Here is a 17,963-nt window from a genome sequence, read left to right on the forward strand (position 1 = left end):
TGAGGAAATCAATGACCCAAAACAAAGTAAGATATTTCAATAATAAACACTAAACACTTTGTTTATCCTGTATAGTATAAAGAGTGGCGACATAGCAGCAACAAATTTGTTGTCTTAAGAGCTGTTTATAGAGCAGTACTTTGGTGCAAGGGCTGTTTAGTGAACAGAAGAAAAAAAAATTGCACTTGTAGTTCAGCCTGGCCTCTAACCATGACCCCTAACCATACACTCATTCTGTGAAAGCTTTTGTCAGCTCTTAAATTCATCTTTTATGTCCAAAATGGGTGGGTTTTATGACTGATATCCGCATTGTGACATAAAATACTGATATTTTTATGACATTTTCTCTGATAAGTCACACATAAAATGTTCAAACCTCAGAAAACATGTTTTATTTTCATTTGGGTGTTTTGTAGATACAATTAACTTGAAGTCTTTACTTCTTACTTACTTACTTTAACACTGACATCAAAGTCAATTCATAATCAATACATGGTCGATAACTGTGAACTGTCAGCCTTACGGCCACCTGCCTGTTCATACCATGTAAAGGCAGTAATTAAAATGACTATATGAATAAATCAATACAAACCTCAACCTTGAAGCAAAATTGGCAGGGAGTGAGAACCCACATCGTGTTTTTCTGTTGCCACACTGGACATCCACAAATACTTAGGGTTTGTGGATTAATCTTTCATGGTATTTGCAGAGATTCTCTCTCATGTTCTTTTTTAGTAAACGTCTGGCATCTCCTGCTTATTATCTCTGTAGGGATCAGGCGCTGACTGGTATCAGTAGGTAACTCATTCCAAATAAGACACTGCTGATTGGCCTACTTGGATCATGTCCAATGTTGTGAGGCGGAGAATGTGAGCTGTTTGCATGATAGTGGAGGAGCTACGAGTTGAGCACAGCACAGTCACAACTAACCTCCTCTCTTTTTGTTCAGACGGGAGAGGAGGAAAGTAGCAGTGGGAGTTAGTTGTTGAAAATATAAATATTTATTGATATTTTTTTGTTCCCCAGATCTGAGTGTTTGTGAATTCAAAGATAAAGGTGACAGTTGAATGACGTTTCCAAACATTAACCTGTATGTTTAGGCGTGCAGTTAATCATAACTCTTATTACTGCTTAATATATTGATTTATTTATTTTTATATGCAAGTGACAGTTTGGTGTCACTTGCATATAAACGCATAAAAATGCTCAAACCCCACATTTATAATAATATAAAACTTAACATTTCATATTTGTCGGATATGATTAGCATTGCTTGGGCGTGCTTATTTGATAAATGACAATCAATTGTAAAATGTATGATTATTGCACTTGCATTGAGTTTTCTTTCTACCACTGTAATAATTGATCAATCTAATAATACAGTCATGGCAAAATGCATCTCTGTCTTTCAGCTAGACCCCAGCTGATGCTCCTTTCTGACGCACAGAGATGAGCTGTTCAGCTGTTGAGTCCATTTTGGATGCAGACGCATATACGAATATGTCACTGACACAGGAAACCACACATTTGTAGAGAGATTGCATTGTGACCCCACGTGTTATGGTTAGTTGTCAGTGGCTGCTATAAACAACAAAAGCACATTTTGTAAATTGTGTATGAAGACAGATTATATGCCAAACGTGAGCTGCAGCAATAGAGAAGAATGTATCACCACAGTGCATCATGACAACATAATCACAAGTCAATCAAATTATTGGGAGTGAGGAGAGTGTTTTATTACCTGGGCTGGAAGGGGAAAACGCTGGCGCTTGTTTCAGACTCGGCTAAAATCCCCCTTGCACTTCTGAGATGTAAAACTGATACTGTTTCATCAGCCTATCTTTCTTTAGTGACCGTTACATTATGTATTAGGGTATTTTTGTTTGTCACAGCCTTAGAACGGGAAAAATAGAAAACCCTTGAAGTCTAAAATTGAACCTTATACGAGAACCCTGACCTAAGACCCCAGTTTAGACTGTTGTCGCCCTAAAACATAAGAGCTAAAAGAAAAGATCTGGCAGTTTTCATCTTTGCACTAAGTCTGACCAAACCCTGAGAGAGAAATTCAACTTGAATCTTTTGGGGCCTGTCAAGCTCGGTCATAAATATCCGGCTCTACATCACAGCCTGTGTCAGCTACTGAGCAGTGAGTTGGATTATATTAAACTCTGCTACTGGAAAATATTCAGTACAGCTTTGACTGAAGAGGTGAGAAGTGCGGTGACTGGTTTTCTACATGTTTGGAAGATCCCTGGTTGTGAACACAGGCTTTCTGTTTCCCTCTGTGATAGCAGAGAATCTGGATTAATGCTGCTGTTATTGTTGTGTTCAGGCCATATGTTTCCTCATTCTGCTTCTGTAACAAGAGAAGCCAGACACAGCTGCCCAGGAAGGAAGTACACATTGAGATAGGATGATGATCACAATTTGTATTTTTGCAAGGCTGAGCTTCCAAATATATTGTTGGTCACTAAGAGAGTATGTTCACGCTACATGCGTGTACATGCATAAAGTCTGCCCAGACTTATGTGCATGCATGTGCTTTGGTGTTTGTAAAGGTGTTGCTTTTACAAATTCTGCTGTACTAGTACTGCGCTCTGCCACTTCCTGTCTCTATGCAAAGTGAGCATATATACGAGGACAGATCTCAGGGGTGAGGAGTTCATTTGAGTCTGTCAGCACCCAGTGAGGGGACAGGATGTCGTCCCTCGGCCTCAGAGAGGAGTGGGATTGGTGCATGATTGCGTGTCAGCTGTTTCACTGCATGGGTCGCGTCTTCATGCAGAATCTCATTTATTTGCGATGCAAAAGCAGACAAAGATCAGCCCCTGTGCTGCAGCTGGTAGGTGGAGCGGGAAAGCAAGAGAATGAAAAACAAGCTACAAGCACAAGGGTGAAAGTGATGATAAAGATGAAATTAAGGTTACGTCTTATGTATGCTTTACTCAGAACAGATCACTTGTTCTCTGAAGGCATGTGGGAAGGCAGCTGAGTTTGGAAAAGTTGGTGATTTCTGAGCGAATGGCTGCTGTGGGACTGGTGTGCATCACAAATATCTCAGTGGTTTACTCTCACAGAAACTTCCGGCAGCTGCTGGGGAGATAGCAACAAGCTGCTGGATGCTGTGGGCTCTTTGTTAATGGACTTTCTAGGGTGGTATGTTATTGTTAGAAATTGGACAAAAGCACAATGAAGAGTATTGTGCAGGTCATTTAAATACAGACAAATATTTACACATTCAGACAGAGATTACCAGATGCCTCACCTCTGCCTGTGCAACAAGAGCGTCATTGACACCACTGTTTCCTTACTTCATATTAAAGCTGAGTCTATCAGTTGAATAATCAGTTAGTCAAACAAAAGAAAAAAAAATGCAACTATTTGGATAATTGATTATTTTTTAAAATAATAAATAGGTATATCCTCTTAATTGTGAATATCTGATACTTTTCTCTGTTGTATATCATTGTAAACATGAATGTCTTTGGGTTTTGGGCTGTTGGTTTGGCAAAACAAGACATGTGAAGGAGTGACCTTGGGCTCTTTGAAACATGGGTTGGTCATTTTTACTATTTTATTGTCATTTTATAGACTAAATGATTACAGCAGTCACCACAGTAATCGATTATAACTTTAATTGTTGGTTGCCTTTCCTAGTTTGTATCATATTTGTGACATGAGATTAGTTGTTTGTATAGTCTCTGAAAATGGAATTAATCCCTTGTCTGCCTCTGATTATTGTTCTAATTGAGTATCAAATAAAAATAAGAGGAACAGGACTTGTCCCCGTTAATATGGTCAATCTGTAAGACTTCTTGCACCTTCTTCATTGCTCTGATCAGATGGGATTCAGAAGAACATCAGGATCCTGCATCACAAAGCACTCCAACTTAATCTGGCTCCTTTTGAATTACCTGGTTTCACTGAACATAACCCCCAGATTATGGGTATTATGAAACTGTTAACTATCTAGACTTCAGTGTATTCATGTGACCACCCCAGTTGCGTGATAAAACATCATCAGTACAACAGTATAAATAATTTCTCACCTCAGCACAGCTGGTCAGTCATGGCGTGAAGAAGAAGTGACAGAAATGATCTGCCACAGCTCTCACTAGTATGACGTGAGAGAGGTGTAAGGGGAAGGGGTTTCTGAATTATTTCCATCGATAGCATACGTTAACTATGACAGTGATCTACCCCATCTAACCCACTAATCTTTCTTCACGATACAGGCCTCAGAACATGAAAGTATATTTAGACCTTAAGTCTGTGACAGCAGAGGTGAGAAAGAGAGACAGATGAGGAAGGATGAGATTATGGTAGACTGGCATGGTCCAGTGCTGTGTTGACTTTAGATCCAGCTCTGGAGACGCAGACGGAGGGTCCAGCCTCCACTCCAGCAGCTCTCAGAAAACAGAGGGAGGCCTGAGGCAAGCGTTCGGCATTTCTAGAAGCAGTCAGACAGTGTTTCCCATGATGTGTTCCTCCAAAGATATGGAAGCTATTTATATGACAAACAAAGGCCTGGCTGTTGTTATTGTTCAGTAGGACCAGCACATGGATAAAAGAAAAGCTTAAGGGAAGTTTTACTTAACTTTACTTTCATTACCTCCACCATGCAGGTTATGGTTTCACCCGTGTCTATTCATTTGCCAGCAGGGATGGGTCATGGATCATTAAATGTTAATGCAGATCTGGATCATTTACTAATAATTTCATGAAGTCTGGTGTATGATGTTTGACACTGGCCTTGGCGGAGGTCTGCACTCGAGCTCTGCCCCTCTAGTTGGTTTGTTTGCTTGTTTGTCAGCAGGATTACGCAAAATGTACTGAACCGATTTTTCTGATTGGGTGTGGATCCGGTTTAAGGAGTGCTTCCAAGAATTTTTCACTTTTTCACAAGATAGCGTTCATCAGTTTGTCAGGAAATAATTTATGGATCTTGATGTAAAAAATCTGACATATTTATGGTATTGAGATCTGTGAGTTTGTACAGTTTGGTGCAGAAAATATAAGCTTGTTTGGCTTTGGCCTCGTGCTCTACTAGGTGCAATTCCAGTTGACACTGTATTGTACCAAAAAAAATGACCAGTTAGCGTCTCAAGTCCATAAGCTATCTAGCAACTGAAATTCACTCCCCATTTCAGTGAAGAGGGTTTAGAGATGAGTTAGCTTCCCTGTGAAACAGCGAGCCTCTTCAGTGTCTGTTACACAGAAGGTGGCACACACCCCTCCTTTAGGAAATAGTGATCATTTACGTTGTTTGTGCAGCTGCATGGAGAGATAATACGAGCAGCAGAGAAGGAGGGATGCTGTATAACTGGCAGTGAATAGACATTGATAACAAATGATGACATATAAAGGTTTATAATTCCCAACTTGTAAAATGTTGTCCTGCAGCTTATGCTTGCAACCATGCCATCACTATTTCCTGCCCCACCTGCTTTGCTCCACACTGCGTCTTTGTAAATTCCACCTGGCCAGTTCTGGTCTGACACACCTTATGACCTGCCTCACAGGTGAATATGGGTTATTATATCCTCTGCAATCACAGCAACTTATAGAAGATGGACTGGATTTGTATCTGCAAACAGAAAGGAAACAGACTGGTTTTATAACCACATGTTGCTTTCATTTACTCTCTCTCTCGCAGTACAGTTCACAGAGAGAGAAACCGACTTCATGTATGTGTGTGGGATAAATAATCAATACACTGATATCTTCGGTTAAACTATGTAGATCCTTATTGCCCCCACAGGGCAGTTTTCTGGCAGCATTTAAAACGATACACCGCAAGAAAACATCTTATAAAATAGTATGAAGCAGCTTACAAGCATGAAAGGAATAAGGAGGAAAGAGAAAACAACACAGGCATATTAATAGCTACAAATGCTCAGAGGAGAAAAGGGCCTTGTTGACATATGCACACACTGTACAAACTTTTAACCCTGGGCATCCAGTATCTAATTTTAGAGCATAGTTTAATGCAATGTGTGCTCTAGTGAAATGTTTTCAATAAACTGGGACTTGTTAACTCTGTAACTGCTCTGCTTTCTAATGGTTCAGCATTTTGGCAGTTTGTCTGTTTGATATTCTTCTCTCTTCAGTGAACTTCATGATGCAGTTAAAAAATACAGCGTGTGATTCATCAATTGTACTAGACTTCAGCCGATACTGGATAATGTTGAATGTTCCCGTCATATACGATATTTTTCACAATATCGAAACATTGGTTTTGGTTTGGTTTTTGGTTTCAGTTCACTTTTATAGAAGACTAACGTAAATATAAATATTCACATTTTAGTCGAAGGAACCAGTGATGTTTTTTTCATCCTAAAATAATCAATTATCAAAATGAGACAATACTTTCATGTTTATCAGCCGATGGATTCAGCAGTTAATCACACAGTCGTCATTGTCATTTTTCATGTCGTTTTTTAAATTAATTATTAGATACTTTTGAGTTTCTTGCTTTTGTTTGCAAATCTGTGACACGGTTTATAAACAACCTCAGCAGCTGTGGTTAAAATGTTGCTGCATGTTCCTGGTGGGTTCTTTCTTCGTTTCCTTCTCCTTTGTTTTCTAATACTTCTGCTGTGTGCTCTCTCTGTGTTTTCACCACAGACCCTAAAGCATACAGAGACCAGACCAGACCAGACCAGGTTGAGCCCAGTTACAGACTCCCTCCCTCTCCCCCTCCCCACCCAGCCTAGCAGGCTGCATCCACCAGCACTCTGCGATCGTCTCCCTCAGCAGTAATTTATTGTGCTGATCAGACAACCTCACACCACTGGGACCGGACAGGAGACCCAGAGGTTCCCCCCGCTGGAGCTTTAAGCTGTGCCTGGCAATGCCTCAGGTAAGAGGGACAACAGATGGAGGGAAACTGAACCGTCACTGCCACACAGGGAGACAGGTTTCCTCCTACACATTTGGAGACTGGAAATTTGATGATTTCCAGCTGAATACTTGCAGAATCAATGAAAAACCATAAAGTGGTGAAACCCTAACAGATAAAAATATGGACTTTTATTTTTACAGCTACGGGAATTATATTTTTATAAAATCTGCAAATCCGCTGAACAAAGAGAAAACAAAGGAGCTTCTCAGTCACCAGACACTGACAGACGGTGTCATAGAAACACAGTTCAGATGTGTTGAGGGAGGCGAGTGAGTGACCCTGGTCCAGTGTAACGTCTGTGGACGCTGCATCTGAACAGCTGCTGGGGGCAGATGAGCTAACAGGGAGTGAGACAGTGAATGGAAATGTGAACTCTGGAACTTTATAAAAATATGTATAAAGTGATGTAATATTTACAGTGTAAACATAATTTTGTATTCAGGTTTTTTTCCTCTGCAGTGCTGATTTAATCCTGAATCTTTGCCCTCCAGTGTTTTTGCTTTTCTTTCTCATGTCCTCATCCTTTATCACGTTGTCATTCATATTAGATACTACTTCTAGAGACATATTGCTCAGCAATGGTGTCTTAGTTAGTTATGATTGCACCTTTTTTGTACTGACTCCTTTAGCTACCTTTTCATATAGTTTTAATGAATTTTAGTGTGATCGGCTCCTGTCCTGTCACCATCTTTGCAAACTCTTACTGTAGTGGCGGCCTTGTGGCCTGCAACATAACTTTTTTATCACTTCAGTGCTTCAAAAATTAGTTAATAATAACCTGCTTCAGTCACAGCAGACATGAGCTTTATCTGACTGCAATCTGGCACAATGTCGCCATTGCATAGTTTGTCCACCAGAGAGCAGTGATAGGTCTTTTTTTTGGTTGTTTTTTTTAGCTGCAAAACATCCCGACCAGTTTGTATCTTAATTTAAAGGATCTGTATCAAGATTACTTGTTTATATTATTATATTATTCATTTATATGGATATATTGGATATATTAAACCCACAAATATTGGTTCCAGTATAAGTCAGGATTCATTTCATACAAAAATAATGAATACAATAATGAGCTAGAGGGGCACAGAAGAGATAGGAGAAAGGCAAAGAAAGAATTTGTTTTATCAGATTTTGCTTTTGGTGGTGGTGATGTTTATTATATTTTTTTAAATTGTCTTTTCTTCCTGTTGTGCTGTAGCCCAGCGTCAGTGGGATGGAGCCTCCCTTTGGGGACGCCTTTCAGAACTACTCATTTGCTGACCAGGCCCTGACCAGCACTGAGCTGCTTGCCACCAGCTCTGACCCAGATTTCATGTACGAATTGGTGAGTGGCTACACGCACGCACGCACGCACGCACGCACGCACGCACGCACGCACGCACGCACACACACACACACACACACAGACACCTCACAGGCAGGCATCAGGCCTTGTTAACCATCCTTTGAGCCTGACTTCTTTTAAAAATCAGTCACAGCTGCTCATGCGACGCTGTCACTGAGTTACATCTGAACAGTAGATTAGTTTATTATTGTGGTGGAAACATAAATAAATTGGAAATTTTGACTGTTGTTAAGTGCTAATATTCCTGTCTTATAGGGTTTTATATACACTGACTGGCACAAAAAACATTAATCTAAGCATACTTATGTTTGTTACGTATTTAAGTAGCATCTGTCTGTTCTCCGGGGCTGAACTGCAGGTGGTTTAAGCTCAGATTTTGTTTTTATTTGAGCGCTGAACCAAAAAAAGAACAAATCTCTGCAATCTCCACCCGAGCATCTAACAGAATGTCTGTAGTTTGTAGTTTCGCTTCCTGTTCACTGTCGGATATCAGCCTTATTTTACTGTTTACTGATCACTGTCAGTCTCTGTTGATGCTAACTGAACATTTCCTGCTGCTGCCACTTCACATTAAAAGCTTTTGCCTGGCAAACAGCGATAGCCTTTTATTGTGTAGCGTCAGTGTTATAGATTGCTGGTTGGAATAGTGCTAACAGAAACAGTCACAGATCAATGAAGAGCTGCAGCTGACAGACTCTTAATTCAGCAGACCCCCAGTGTGTCATCTAGGTAAACAACGCGCTTGACCTTCCATTATGTGCAGAGGAAAAACACTTGAGTGGTCATAGTTGCTCACGGCTCAGCTCAGCATGAGTAAAAAAAAATAGGTTACATGGTACACAGCACACAAGCTCCCGACAAACACCAGAGAGGATGCTCATTTAAAAGAACCGTGGCACTGAGATATTTTTGTTTTGCTCATTTTTTAACTTATTAAAATTCAATTCAAATAGAGGGCCACAAACACAAAACAAATATTGCCGTCAAAAGTTTTACATAACTTTGCAACATTTAAAATTGAATTAAATTTTTGTGATTTTTATTTTTTAATTAAACAGGAAAGACGATAACATTGAATTCAAAACAGACCTTTTCACTCCTTGGCGCTGTTCAGACACAAGAGATCACTTGAATGCGTGTGGAGAGGCAGTTTAATGTCAGGTGTGAACTGACGTACTTACACTTGTAGTCGGATCACCCAAGACGCATGTGGACGCCAGGTGTGAACAGGACCTTATATACGTCACTAAAATAGATATTATTATTATTTCCAATATTTCCAAACACGTGCTTGATAAAGATTGTGCTTGAAGAAAGCTTTTGATTCCTCAAACTTTTACAGTGGTTTTCAGTCTAGTAGGACTGATAGTGAGAAATGTATGAATTTAAATTACATTGAAAAACTGAATAGACATTTGCCTGAGGTCAGCTAAGCTGCCTGCGTGGCATTTAAAACAGAGATCTGTGTCTAATTGTTTAGCAGCCGTGTGACATTTGTCAGGCTCACAGGCGTGTGATGTGAGGCAGCTTTAAACCTGTCACCACTGTTGCTGTCAGCTGCAGGTGTCCACCTCAATTTACTGCCTGCTTTAAACTAAACAGAAGTGATTCACTGCCACTGCCAAGTCGTGCACCATAGTAACACTTTAATGTGGAGGATGACTTGTCATCTTCAGTGCCATCTTCGTCTTTCAGCACGGACAGATATGGGTTAACTTAACAGCTTCTTTTCCGGTTTTGTAAAAATAAAACAATTTCTGCAGTAATTTCTTATGATCTACTCCACCTGTCAGACTTACAGGTTTCTTAAAATTAGATGCAACAGGTTTCAAGTTTTCATTCATCCCATGTGCAATATAAATGCTCCCAGTTTGATTGATTGATTCTCAGTTTGATTCCTCACACAGCTCAGTATTTTATTTTGTGTTGTCATACACCCTTTATTCTTCTCTAAATTGTGTGCATAATACCAGCTCTTTCAAAGAATTTCCTCTAGTAGGACAATAAAAATCTCAACTGCAACTTATTTAAACAGACTGAGATGACCAGGACAACTTGACTCCACGGTGCTCTGAGGTGGCCGAGAGATGTGTTGTTGTTTTTGTTGTGCTGTTATCTTTGGCTGCAGCTAGGAGCGAGCTATATGAATAAAATCCTCTGTCAATCTGTCGATTCTGATACAGTGTAGTTCCTGGAATCAGTTGGGAAACTGTTTATAGCTCGATAACCAGATGGGAATGATGTTTTTGGCTCATCCAGCAAATTGAAAACCCGATAAGTTAATATACTTCATCAAAGTCATGCACAAATCATACAAAAATCCAATTTTCCAATTATAACCCAGTAACCTCTGATTAGTATATTGTATTTTGTCATATTTCCAACCCTAGCTGCCACTTTCTTTTCATGCACTGTTGTATTTGTGACAGATAAAAGATAAAAGTCAGGTTGTTCATAACAGTTTATTTCCTGGACTGATCAGTCATGATGTCCTTTTGATAGGTGCTCAAATTGCGCAATTTTTAAATGAACTTTTATCTTTCATGGGAAAGAAACTTGATTTCTAAGCAGATTTATAGACATTCATTTTCAATGGATGTCAGAGTAAGTCACAATGAATCTATGGTTGCAATAATCATTGATTGGTTTGTGATATTAAATGTTTTTGCACAAGTTCACAAAATTCTCCTAATACGACAAAATCTAAACTAAATAGAATTTAAAATAGACCGTCTTCAACCCACCACCTGCTTGACTCACCTCCATCTTTTCTTCCTTTCTGCAGGACAGAGACATGACCCACCGGCAGAGCCCCTGTGGGGACAGCGTGGTGGGGGTCGGGGACGGAGGAAAGGAGATGGAGGGCTGTGTGGATCAGCTCATGGGTTTAGGCGAGTGTGAGACAGTCTACAGCAGCTCAGCGTTTGAACAGTGGGACACCTACTGGGAAGACCTCACCAGGTACTGCATTATTTATTTATGTGCTGTATTTTATTTTTAGATCAAGTTAAAAAAAAAACAGCAGCAAGTTAATGAGACATGAAAACATACTGATGAATTTAATGAAACTCAGATGGCTTACTTGTTTTTTGGTTCTTAAGTGGCAGAAAATTGCATTCCCTGAGAAAGAAACAATTACTGAGTTGCTTAGAATAAATACGTGGTAAGTACCACATTGTACAGCTTGCACTATTTACAGTATCCTCTCAATGGTTTGTCTGGCAAAATTCAATATTATTCTCAGTGCCATCAAGTCCTATGAAAGAGTTAGTATTGACTGTGTATCCAAAGCTCAGGACTTCAGGTTCCCTTGTCTGGAAGCCAATGGCTTTTTGAATGTGTTTTTGGTTTTTGTGTTTTTTTTGTTGCTTGAAATAAGGTCTGTGGTCGACACGAGCTCAAGACATTTTCATGTTTCATTCTACAACATAAAATATGTCAGTAAATACTACTGTTGCGGTGTTGCTAACAAGTGGCTAACTGAGACTACAGAGGTTGTCTGGGACATTAAACATCATCACGCTGAACACGAAAACTGATCTACTCACCAGTCGCCCTTTACAGCCTCATTGTGTTTATACTGGTGCTCTTGTTAACTATTATTAACTTTCTAAGCGGAGAGGCTTTTGTAGAAGAGGTAAGCACTCAATCAAATTACAAGTTGGAAGGTTACCGTTGGTGACGTTGAAGTCATGCGACCATGGTTTAGTTCGTTTATAGCCTAGCACTAGTTAGCTTTAGTTGAGAGAACCAGGCTGATTCTAACTTCCTTTAGGTGAACTGGGTCTTCTGGAAAACAACAGCTTGTGATTTGGGAGTATTGCTGTGGTAGTTTAGAAGACATTTAAAATCTTTTCTACTCCAGAAGTCACCAGTTTGCCATTTATAGGTTTATATGAAACGGATATGAAATCATTTGTTTATCTGCAAACAGGTGAGAGGATAGTTTGTGAACGTTTTGAGATTGAACAGGAGCCTGAAGGTTTTTTTTACCGTCACTGACTGGTAATTGTCACGGCTGCTCGTCTTGGTCTGACACTGGATGATTTGGAGCAGGTAGTGGTTTTGCTCGGAGGCAGGGAGAGGTTTAAAGGGCCAGTGAACCTAGCAGCGCTCTGCCACAGATTCCCGGGATCTCCGGTGATGCTCTGCCTGTCTTACAGCTATCCTGATGCTTTGCTGCCAGGATTGTGTGTGTATTCTCTTCTTTGATGTTGAGTGTCAGCTGAGGGCAGACAACAGTCTCTGAAATCTAAAGGCCATTAAAGCTGAGGTGGAATAGTTCAGGCGGAGGCGGAGGTGGGGTTGGGGGAATCTGCCACTGACGGGGTTGATTGAGGTCATATTTGAGTGGAACAGAGGAAAGTACTGCATATTTCGGCTAATGAGTTAGTCATTCTTTTACAACCTCAACTGTCCAGACTGGTCCCACGCTGCTATTTAGTAGCTCTGATGCGTTATGGAAAGTGTTTCTGGATCGCCATAAAGAGATTAAGTCAGACAGTGTCTGTGTGGGTGTGAAAACTATAACTACCAGATGTAGAGCTAAGACAGACTTTGAGCTCTCTGTTTGCCCTTGGGATGTATTTGTTTCTTGTGGTATGAAGAGGTTTAATGGCCTTCTCTTGTTACAAAAGTTGAAAACCATAAACTGAACACAAAGCAAAACATTACTGGTGAAAAAACAGACAGGTGACAACAGGTGCAAATTTGTTCTAGGAGGTGTGAACTGAGGCACAGCTGCATCATTCAGATGACAAACGACAACTTGAAAAAATTGCATTCACCTGAAACTCTGTGAACTTGAACGTACAAAGAAAGATGGAAGATAGAATTTAAATTGACAGCATTAACATAGTTTTAGCTAGCTACAGCAAGCTAACATGCTAAATGCATGACACTGATGAAAACTGAAACATTCACTGTTTGTTGCTGGTAAACACAGAACACAAAAAAATCCAAAGTAGTGTAATAAATTAACATCATGTTCACGAGTGAATTCACAATAAAGCTATTTTTGAATCAAGTTGTATTGGTGTTGAATGTTATATGACCAGTGCTGTCATGTGACCTGTTGGCATTGCTGATCCAAATGGCAGCTGCCTTTGGAGAAAAGCATTACCAGGCCTAACTTTAAGTCTCTGTTTGGTTAACTCTGCCGAAGTATGTTTACACCTCGGCTCTGAGGGTAGAGTCCAAGATAAAATCTTTTAATGTCTTATTTTGTCCAAATATATTCATTTTAAAATGATATAAAACAGAGAAAGCAGCAATTTTCTGCAAGAAATTATTTTTGGGAATTTCAAACAGGCAAAAGAAAGTAGAGAAAAATATTCAGTCATATCAATAAGTGCCCTGCAGATATTCAGAAGATGAAACAAGACTGTATACTTATGAGAAAAGGACAAATTTGTTTCCATCAGCTATGATCACACTTAATTAAAATGTCAATAGAAAACTTTTTTGTAACAGTGAAGCTTTTTCACATACAATTACTAGATAATGAAAGCTTTCACTGTATATCGACCTCCATGTCTCTGTGCTTACAGATACACACGGCTGGCCAGCTGTGACATCTGGGGAACCAAAGAGGTGGATTTCCTTGGATTGGATGACTTCTCTAGTCCCTACCAGGATGAGGAAGTGATTAGTCGAACCCCGACACTGGCTCAACTCAACAGCGAGGATTCACAGCCTGTGTGTGAGGCGCTCTACCCCCCTGCTGACTTGACCCTGCCTGCCCCCCAGCCTCAGCCTCAGTCCTCCCAGTTTCCCTGTCACAGTAAGAGACCCCTGGTCCCCGGCCAAGGATTTGGCCCCGGCTCTGCACGGCCTTCCCCAAGCTCCACGTCCTCATCTCGTCCATCCCACAGTCTTCTCCCAGACTTCCCTGAAAGCTCCCAAAAAGCCACCAGGCCTGTCCCCTCCAGCACTGAGACTATGGCTAAGACCCAGAACCACCTCAGTCTCACCCAGGACCATGGCCAAGCTCAAAGCAAGTCCCAGGGGCGAGGAACCAAGATGGTAGCCCCAACTTCCCATGGCTCTGACTTTGTGCGGAAGGCTAAAGTCCGTGTGAGTGCTGTGCATAAAGCTCAACCCGACATACCCTCCCAGACAGATTTTGAGAGGCCAGATCCACCTCTACCTCTCTCCCAGCCCCAAGATGAAAAGGCTTCCACTTCAGCTAGCGCCACCTTGGTGGGACTTCCTGGCGCTGCTGCCAGTGGCTCCAGCAGCCTGACGAGCTTTGAGAGGAGGGCCGAGGGGATGGCGAGGAGAGAGATGCCTATAGGCTGGCCGTCTGCCACCGTGCCTCAACTAGTGGAGGCGAGCCAAGCCCTGGAGGGCAGCACCTCTGGGCTGGTGAACAGCGGCGATAGTGTGGCAGGGGCAAGCGGTGGCGTTCTGGTTGTTGAGGGCACGGAGAAGAGCAAGGAGGAGGAACACAACTACTCTCTGTTCCTGACCCGCAGCAGACTGGCCAGCAGAGCCCACTCCCAGCTGGAGGAGGATGAGGAAGAGGAGGACGAGGAAGAGGTGGAGGAGGAGGAAGGCGACGGGCTGGAGCTAGATGACGAAGACCACGATGAGGGTTTTGGCAGTGAGCACGAGTTGTCTGAGAATGAGGAGGAGGAAGAAGAGGAGGAGGATGAAGACTACGAAGCAGACAAGGATGATGACATGAGCGACGCCTTCTCTGAGCCAGGTAGTCATCATTGTAGCCCCTCTAACTTAATTATTACCTTCCTCTCTTACTCTATTTCCCCTTAATTTCCCCCTTTTTATCTTTGTGTTGCTCTAATTTCATCCCTATTCTCCTGCGTCTCTTTCTCACACATCCACCAGGCTGTGACATGGAGCTGATGGAGGATATTAAAGGCCTGACAGCAGGAGTCTCCAGCCGGAAGAGAGGCAAGCGCCGCTACTTCTGGGAGTACAGCGAGCAGCTCACCCCCTCTAAACAGGAACGTATGCTTAAGCCGTCTGAGTGGGACAGACACACGCTGCCTAGCAACCTGTACCAGAAGAACGGGCCTCTCCATGGTATACATAAAGACATAAACACGCACACACGCACGCACATACACTTATAACACAAATATAACACACACATAAATACACAAAATCCACAGGCAGGATACGTCTTGCTTTAAGACTTGCCAGTGATGGCTGCTCAAAAGCTTTGTGACAATCTTCAAAGGAAAAGAAGCTCGACCTCGGCATGAAAATTCATCCATCACTTCAGTCACATTTGCCTTTTAGTGGAGACGCTAGTGTAAGCACAGAATCTTTCAGCAGGACAGTCACGGTTTGGATTTTCCACAACAGCAGCATGTTTCAGTGAAATTCCAGTTTAAGTGAACACATTGGAAATATGACATAAATAAAAGGAGCGTATCTCATTTCTCACACAAAAGGCACAAGCCTGCACCTTTTTAAAAAAGCAATGGAAATGAAAAGCACATGAGCCATTTCTCCAGGCAGGAAAGCATTTTTCTCGCATTCATGTCCATGTTTATTTAATCCTTTTGTGTGAGTATGAATTTTGTTTGAGGATGTAGAGGATGACTCATGTTTGCATTTTCACGTATTAACAGTTTTGAACAAGAAAAAAAGCACTTAAAGCTTGTGGCATTTTACAATTCAATCATAACTAGGGAGCTGTGTTCCAACACACAGTGATTATTCACTTTATTACTGAGCCCAGGTCTGTTAGAGATCCAGCCCAGGACAGGTGTCATCGACCATGACTAAACGTAAAATGTTTAAAATGCATTTGCTGCTGACCGCTCTGAGAAAAAGGTATAAATCCTCGGAGAAATGTTCAGCAAAACAGGGAAAGACTGACAGTGTCTCCACTGAGGAAAAAAGAAGAAGTCTTTCAGCTGATAGAAGTTCAAGCAAGTGTTTCATGATCCTTTTATTATTCAGATCACAGATTATTTAGCATACGTTAAGAAAATGGCGACAACACCAGCAGCTGCCTATTTGTTTGATTTCGACTGAGTGGGAATTATAGTCGGCAGAGAACGAGATGAGAGTTGATCCCCCAACTTTTTGCAGTGCCAGTGCTCCGCGCAGAGCTGTAGATGAGGAGACATTGTTGAGACATTAGATTACATGTGGGCGTGTTCTCTGACGCCTTCTTTTCATCACTTGTCATGAAGGAAAGTACATGCTGAAGAAGTCACGTCGCACGGATGTGGAGGATCTGACTCCCAATCCACGCAAGCTGCTTCAGATCGGCACCGAGCTCCGCAAACTGAACAAGGTGATCAGCGACTTGACACCGGTCAGCGAGCTGCCGCTGACCGCACGACCCCGGTCCCGCAAGGAGAAGAACAAGCTGGCGTCCAGGTAAAACATGCACGCATACAGTAGTATAGTAGTTTCATCTCTTAGAGCATGAGTGTAGTTTACAGGAGTTGTAGTCAAGATGCTGATTTGACAGCAGTATATCATGTTTCTCCTACCATCTGTTGTGTTGTGTAGAGCTTGTCGTTTAAAAAAGAAGGCCCAGTATGAAGCAAACAAGGTGAAGCTCTGGGGACTCAGCACAGAGTACGGTACGTTGCTACATACCTTTCAGTTTTTATACCAAGTTGATCAACCTCTGCATCCACTTTTTTCATGCCTTGTTAGTAGAGCTCTTATCAAATTTATTTAATTTCTTCAAATTATATTTCTGTTTCCTCTAGACCTATTAGTAATAATGAAGATTTTAATATTTTACCCACCTGTATCTATTTATATTTGAATTTTTATCTTCTGTTCATTAGAAATAAAAAAGCTTGTATTCTTGCCACCAACAAATAACGAATAAAATCCCTAACCTGAGGACGATAGCGTTTTGAATCTGTTTTGTGTTCACGCTTCTGATTGTGTAATCTGTGCTCTGACACGTGTCTGCCTGTAGATCGGCTGCTGTTTGTGATCAATGCCATCAAGGAGGAGATTGTGGTGCGAGTTGAGGACTCTTCTCCGCGTCCAACCAACATGACTGACACTCTGGAGCGGCTCATCCAGGAAACACTTGGTGAGAAATGGCGACCACTGAGCCAATTAAAGCTTGTGAAGGATGATTGAAAATGTCCTTGAAATTACGATTAATTTAAACAACTAGTTCATGTAGTCTTCTGCTTATCATTGAGCCGATTGAAATGGAACCATTGGAAAGTTCGCAGCTTTTTATTTGAAAACTCAAAGAATAATGAACAAATAATACAATTTATCCACAACTTTATGGCGGTAAATAGAAGTTCCATAGCCAATTGTTTGACTGTTTGGGAAACTTATAAAATGTTTTCTTAGACAAGAGTCAATACATAAAAACAAAATTAGTAGCTTACAGAAAAGAAAAACACTTTTAGAGTAAAAAGAGCCAGTGCAAAAATTAAATTATTGCAACACTCTGTGTCACATATATTTGATGATAAAAGATGGGGTGAAGTTAATAAACAGGGAAAAATTACACTTTTATGAAAAAAACTGGAAAGTTATTTGCTCCAGGATTAAAAAGAAAACATAAAATACTGCGGCTAGTATCAAGGCGGCTCAGTGTGAACAGGCAGGATAATGACTATAATAAAGAATATTTTCTGCTGCTGTGTAAGAAACATTCTCATCATATTTGAGAAAATTAAGTTCCATAAATGAGGCGCTTTTTTAATTTCTAAAATGTCTGAATGTATCTGTATGTGTCTCTGTGTG

General features: G+C 41.1%; 1 protein-coding gene across 3 annotated transcripts in view; it reads left to right on the forward strand.

Annotated features, from left to right (window-relative positions):
• The window catches only part of crebrf (creb3 regulatory factor), a 31,974-nt gene that overhangs the window by 3,244 nt on the left and 10,767 nt on the right, over positions 1-17,963 (forward strand). For all 3 annotated transcript variants that reach the window (XM_023397104.2, XM_087171381.1, XM_087171382.1), the window contains 8 exons: positions 6,628-6,862; positions 8,103-8,228; positions 11,035-11,210; positions 13,799-14,958; positions 15,099-15,296; positions 16,421-16,610; positions 16,746-16,819; positions 17,170-17,289. In XM_023397104.2, the coding sequence (XP_023252872.1) occupies positions 6,854-6,862; positions 8,103-8,228; positions 11,035-11,210; positions 13,799-14,958; positions 15,099-15,296; positions 16,421-16,610; positions 16,746-16,819; positions 17,170-17,289 (2,053 nt within the window). In that variant the 5' untranslated portion in view covers positions 6,628-6,853. The remainder of the gene's footprint in view (positions 1-6,627; positions 6,863-8,102; positions 8,229-11,034; positions 11,211-13,798; positions 14,959-15,098; positions 15,297-16,420; positions 16,611-16,745; positions 16,820-17,169; positions 17,290-17,963) is intronic.

The sequence above is a fragment of the Seriola lalandi genome, unplaced genomic scaffold (assembly GCF_002814215.2).
Source record: "Seriola lalandi dorsalis isolate HSWRI2012SDOR001 ecotype SW California unplaced genomic scaffold, Sedor1 jcf7180002054995, whole genome shotgun sequence".
In the NCBI taxonomy this organism is placed as follows: Eukaryota; Metazoa; Chordata; class Actinopteri; order Carangiformes; family Carangidae; genus Seriola; species Seriola lalandi.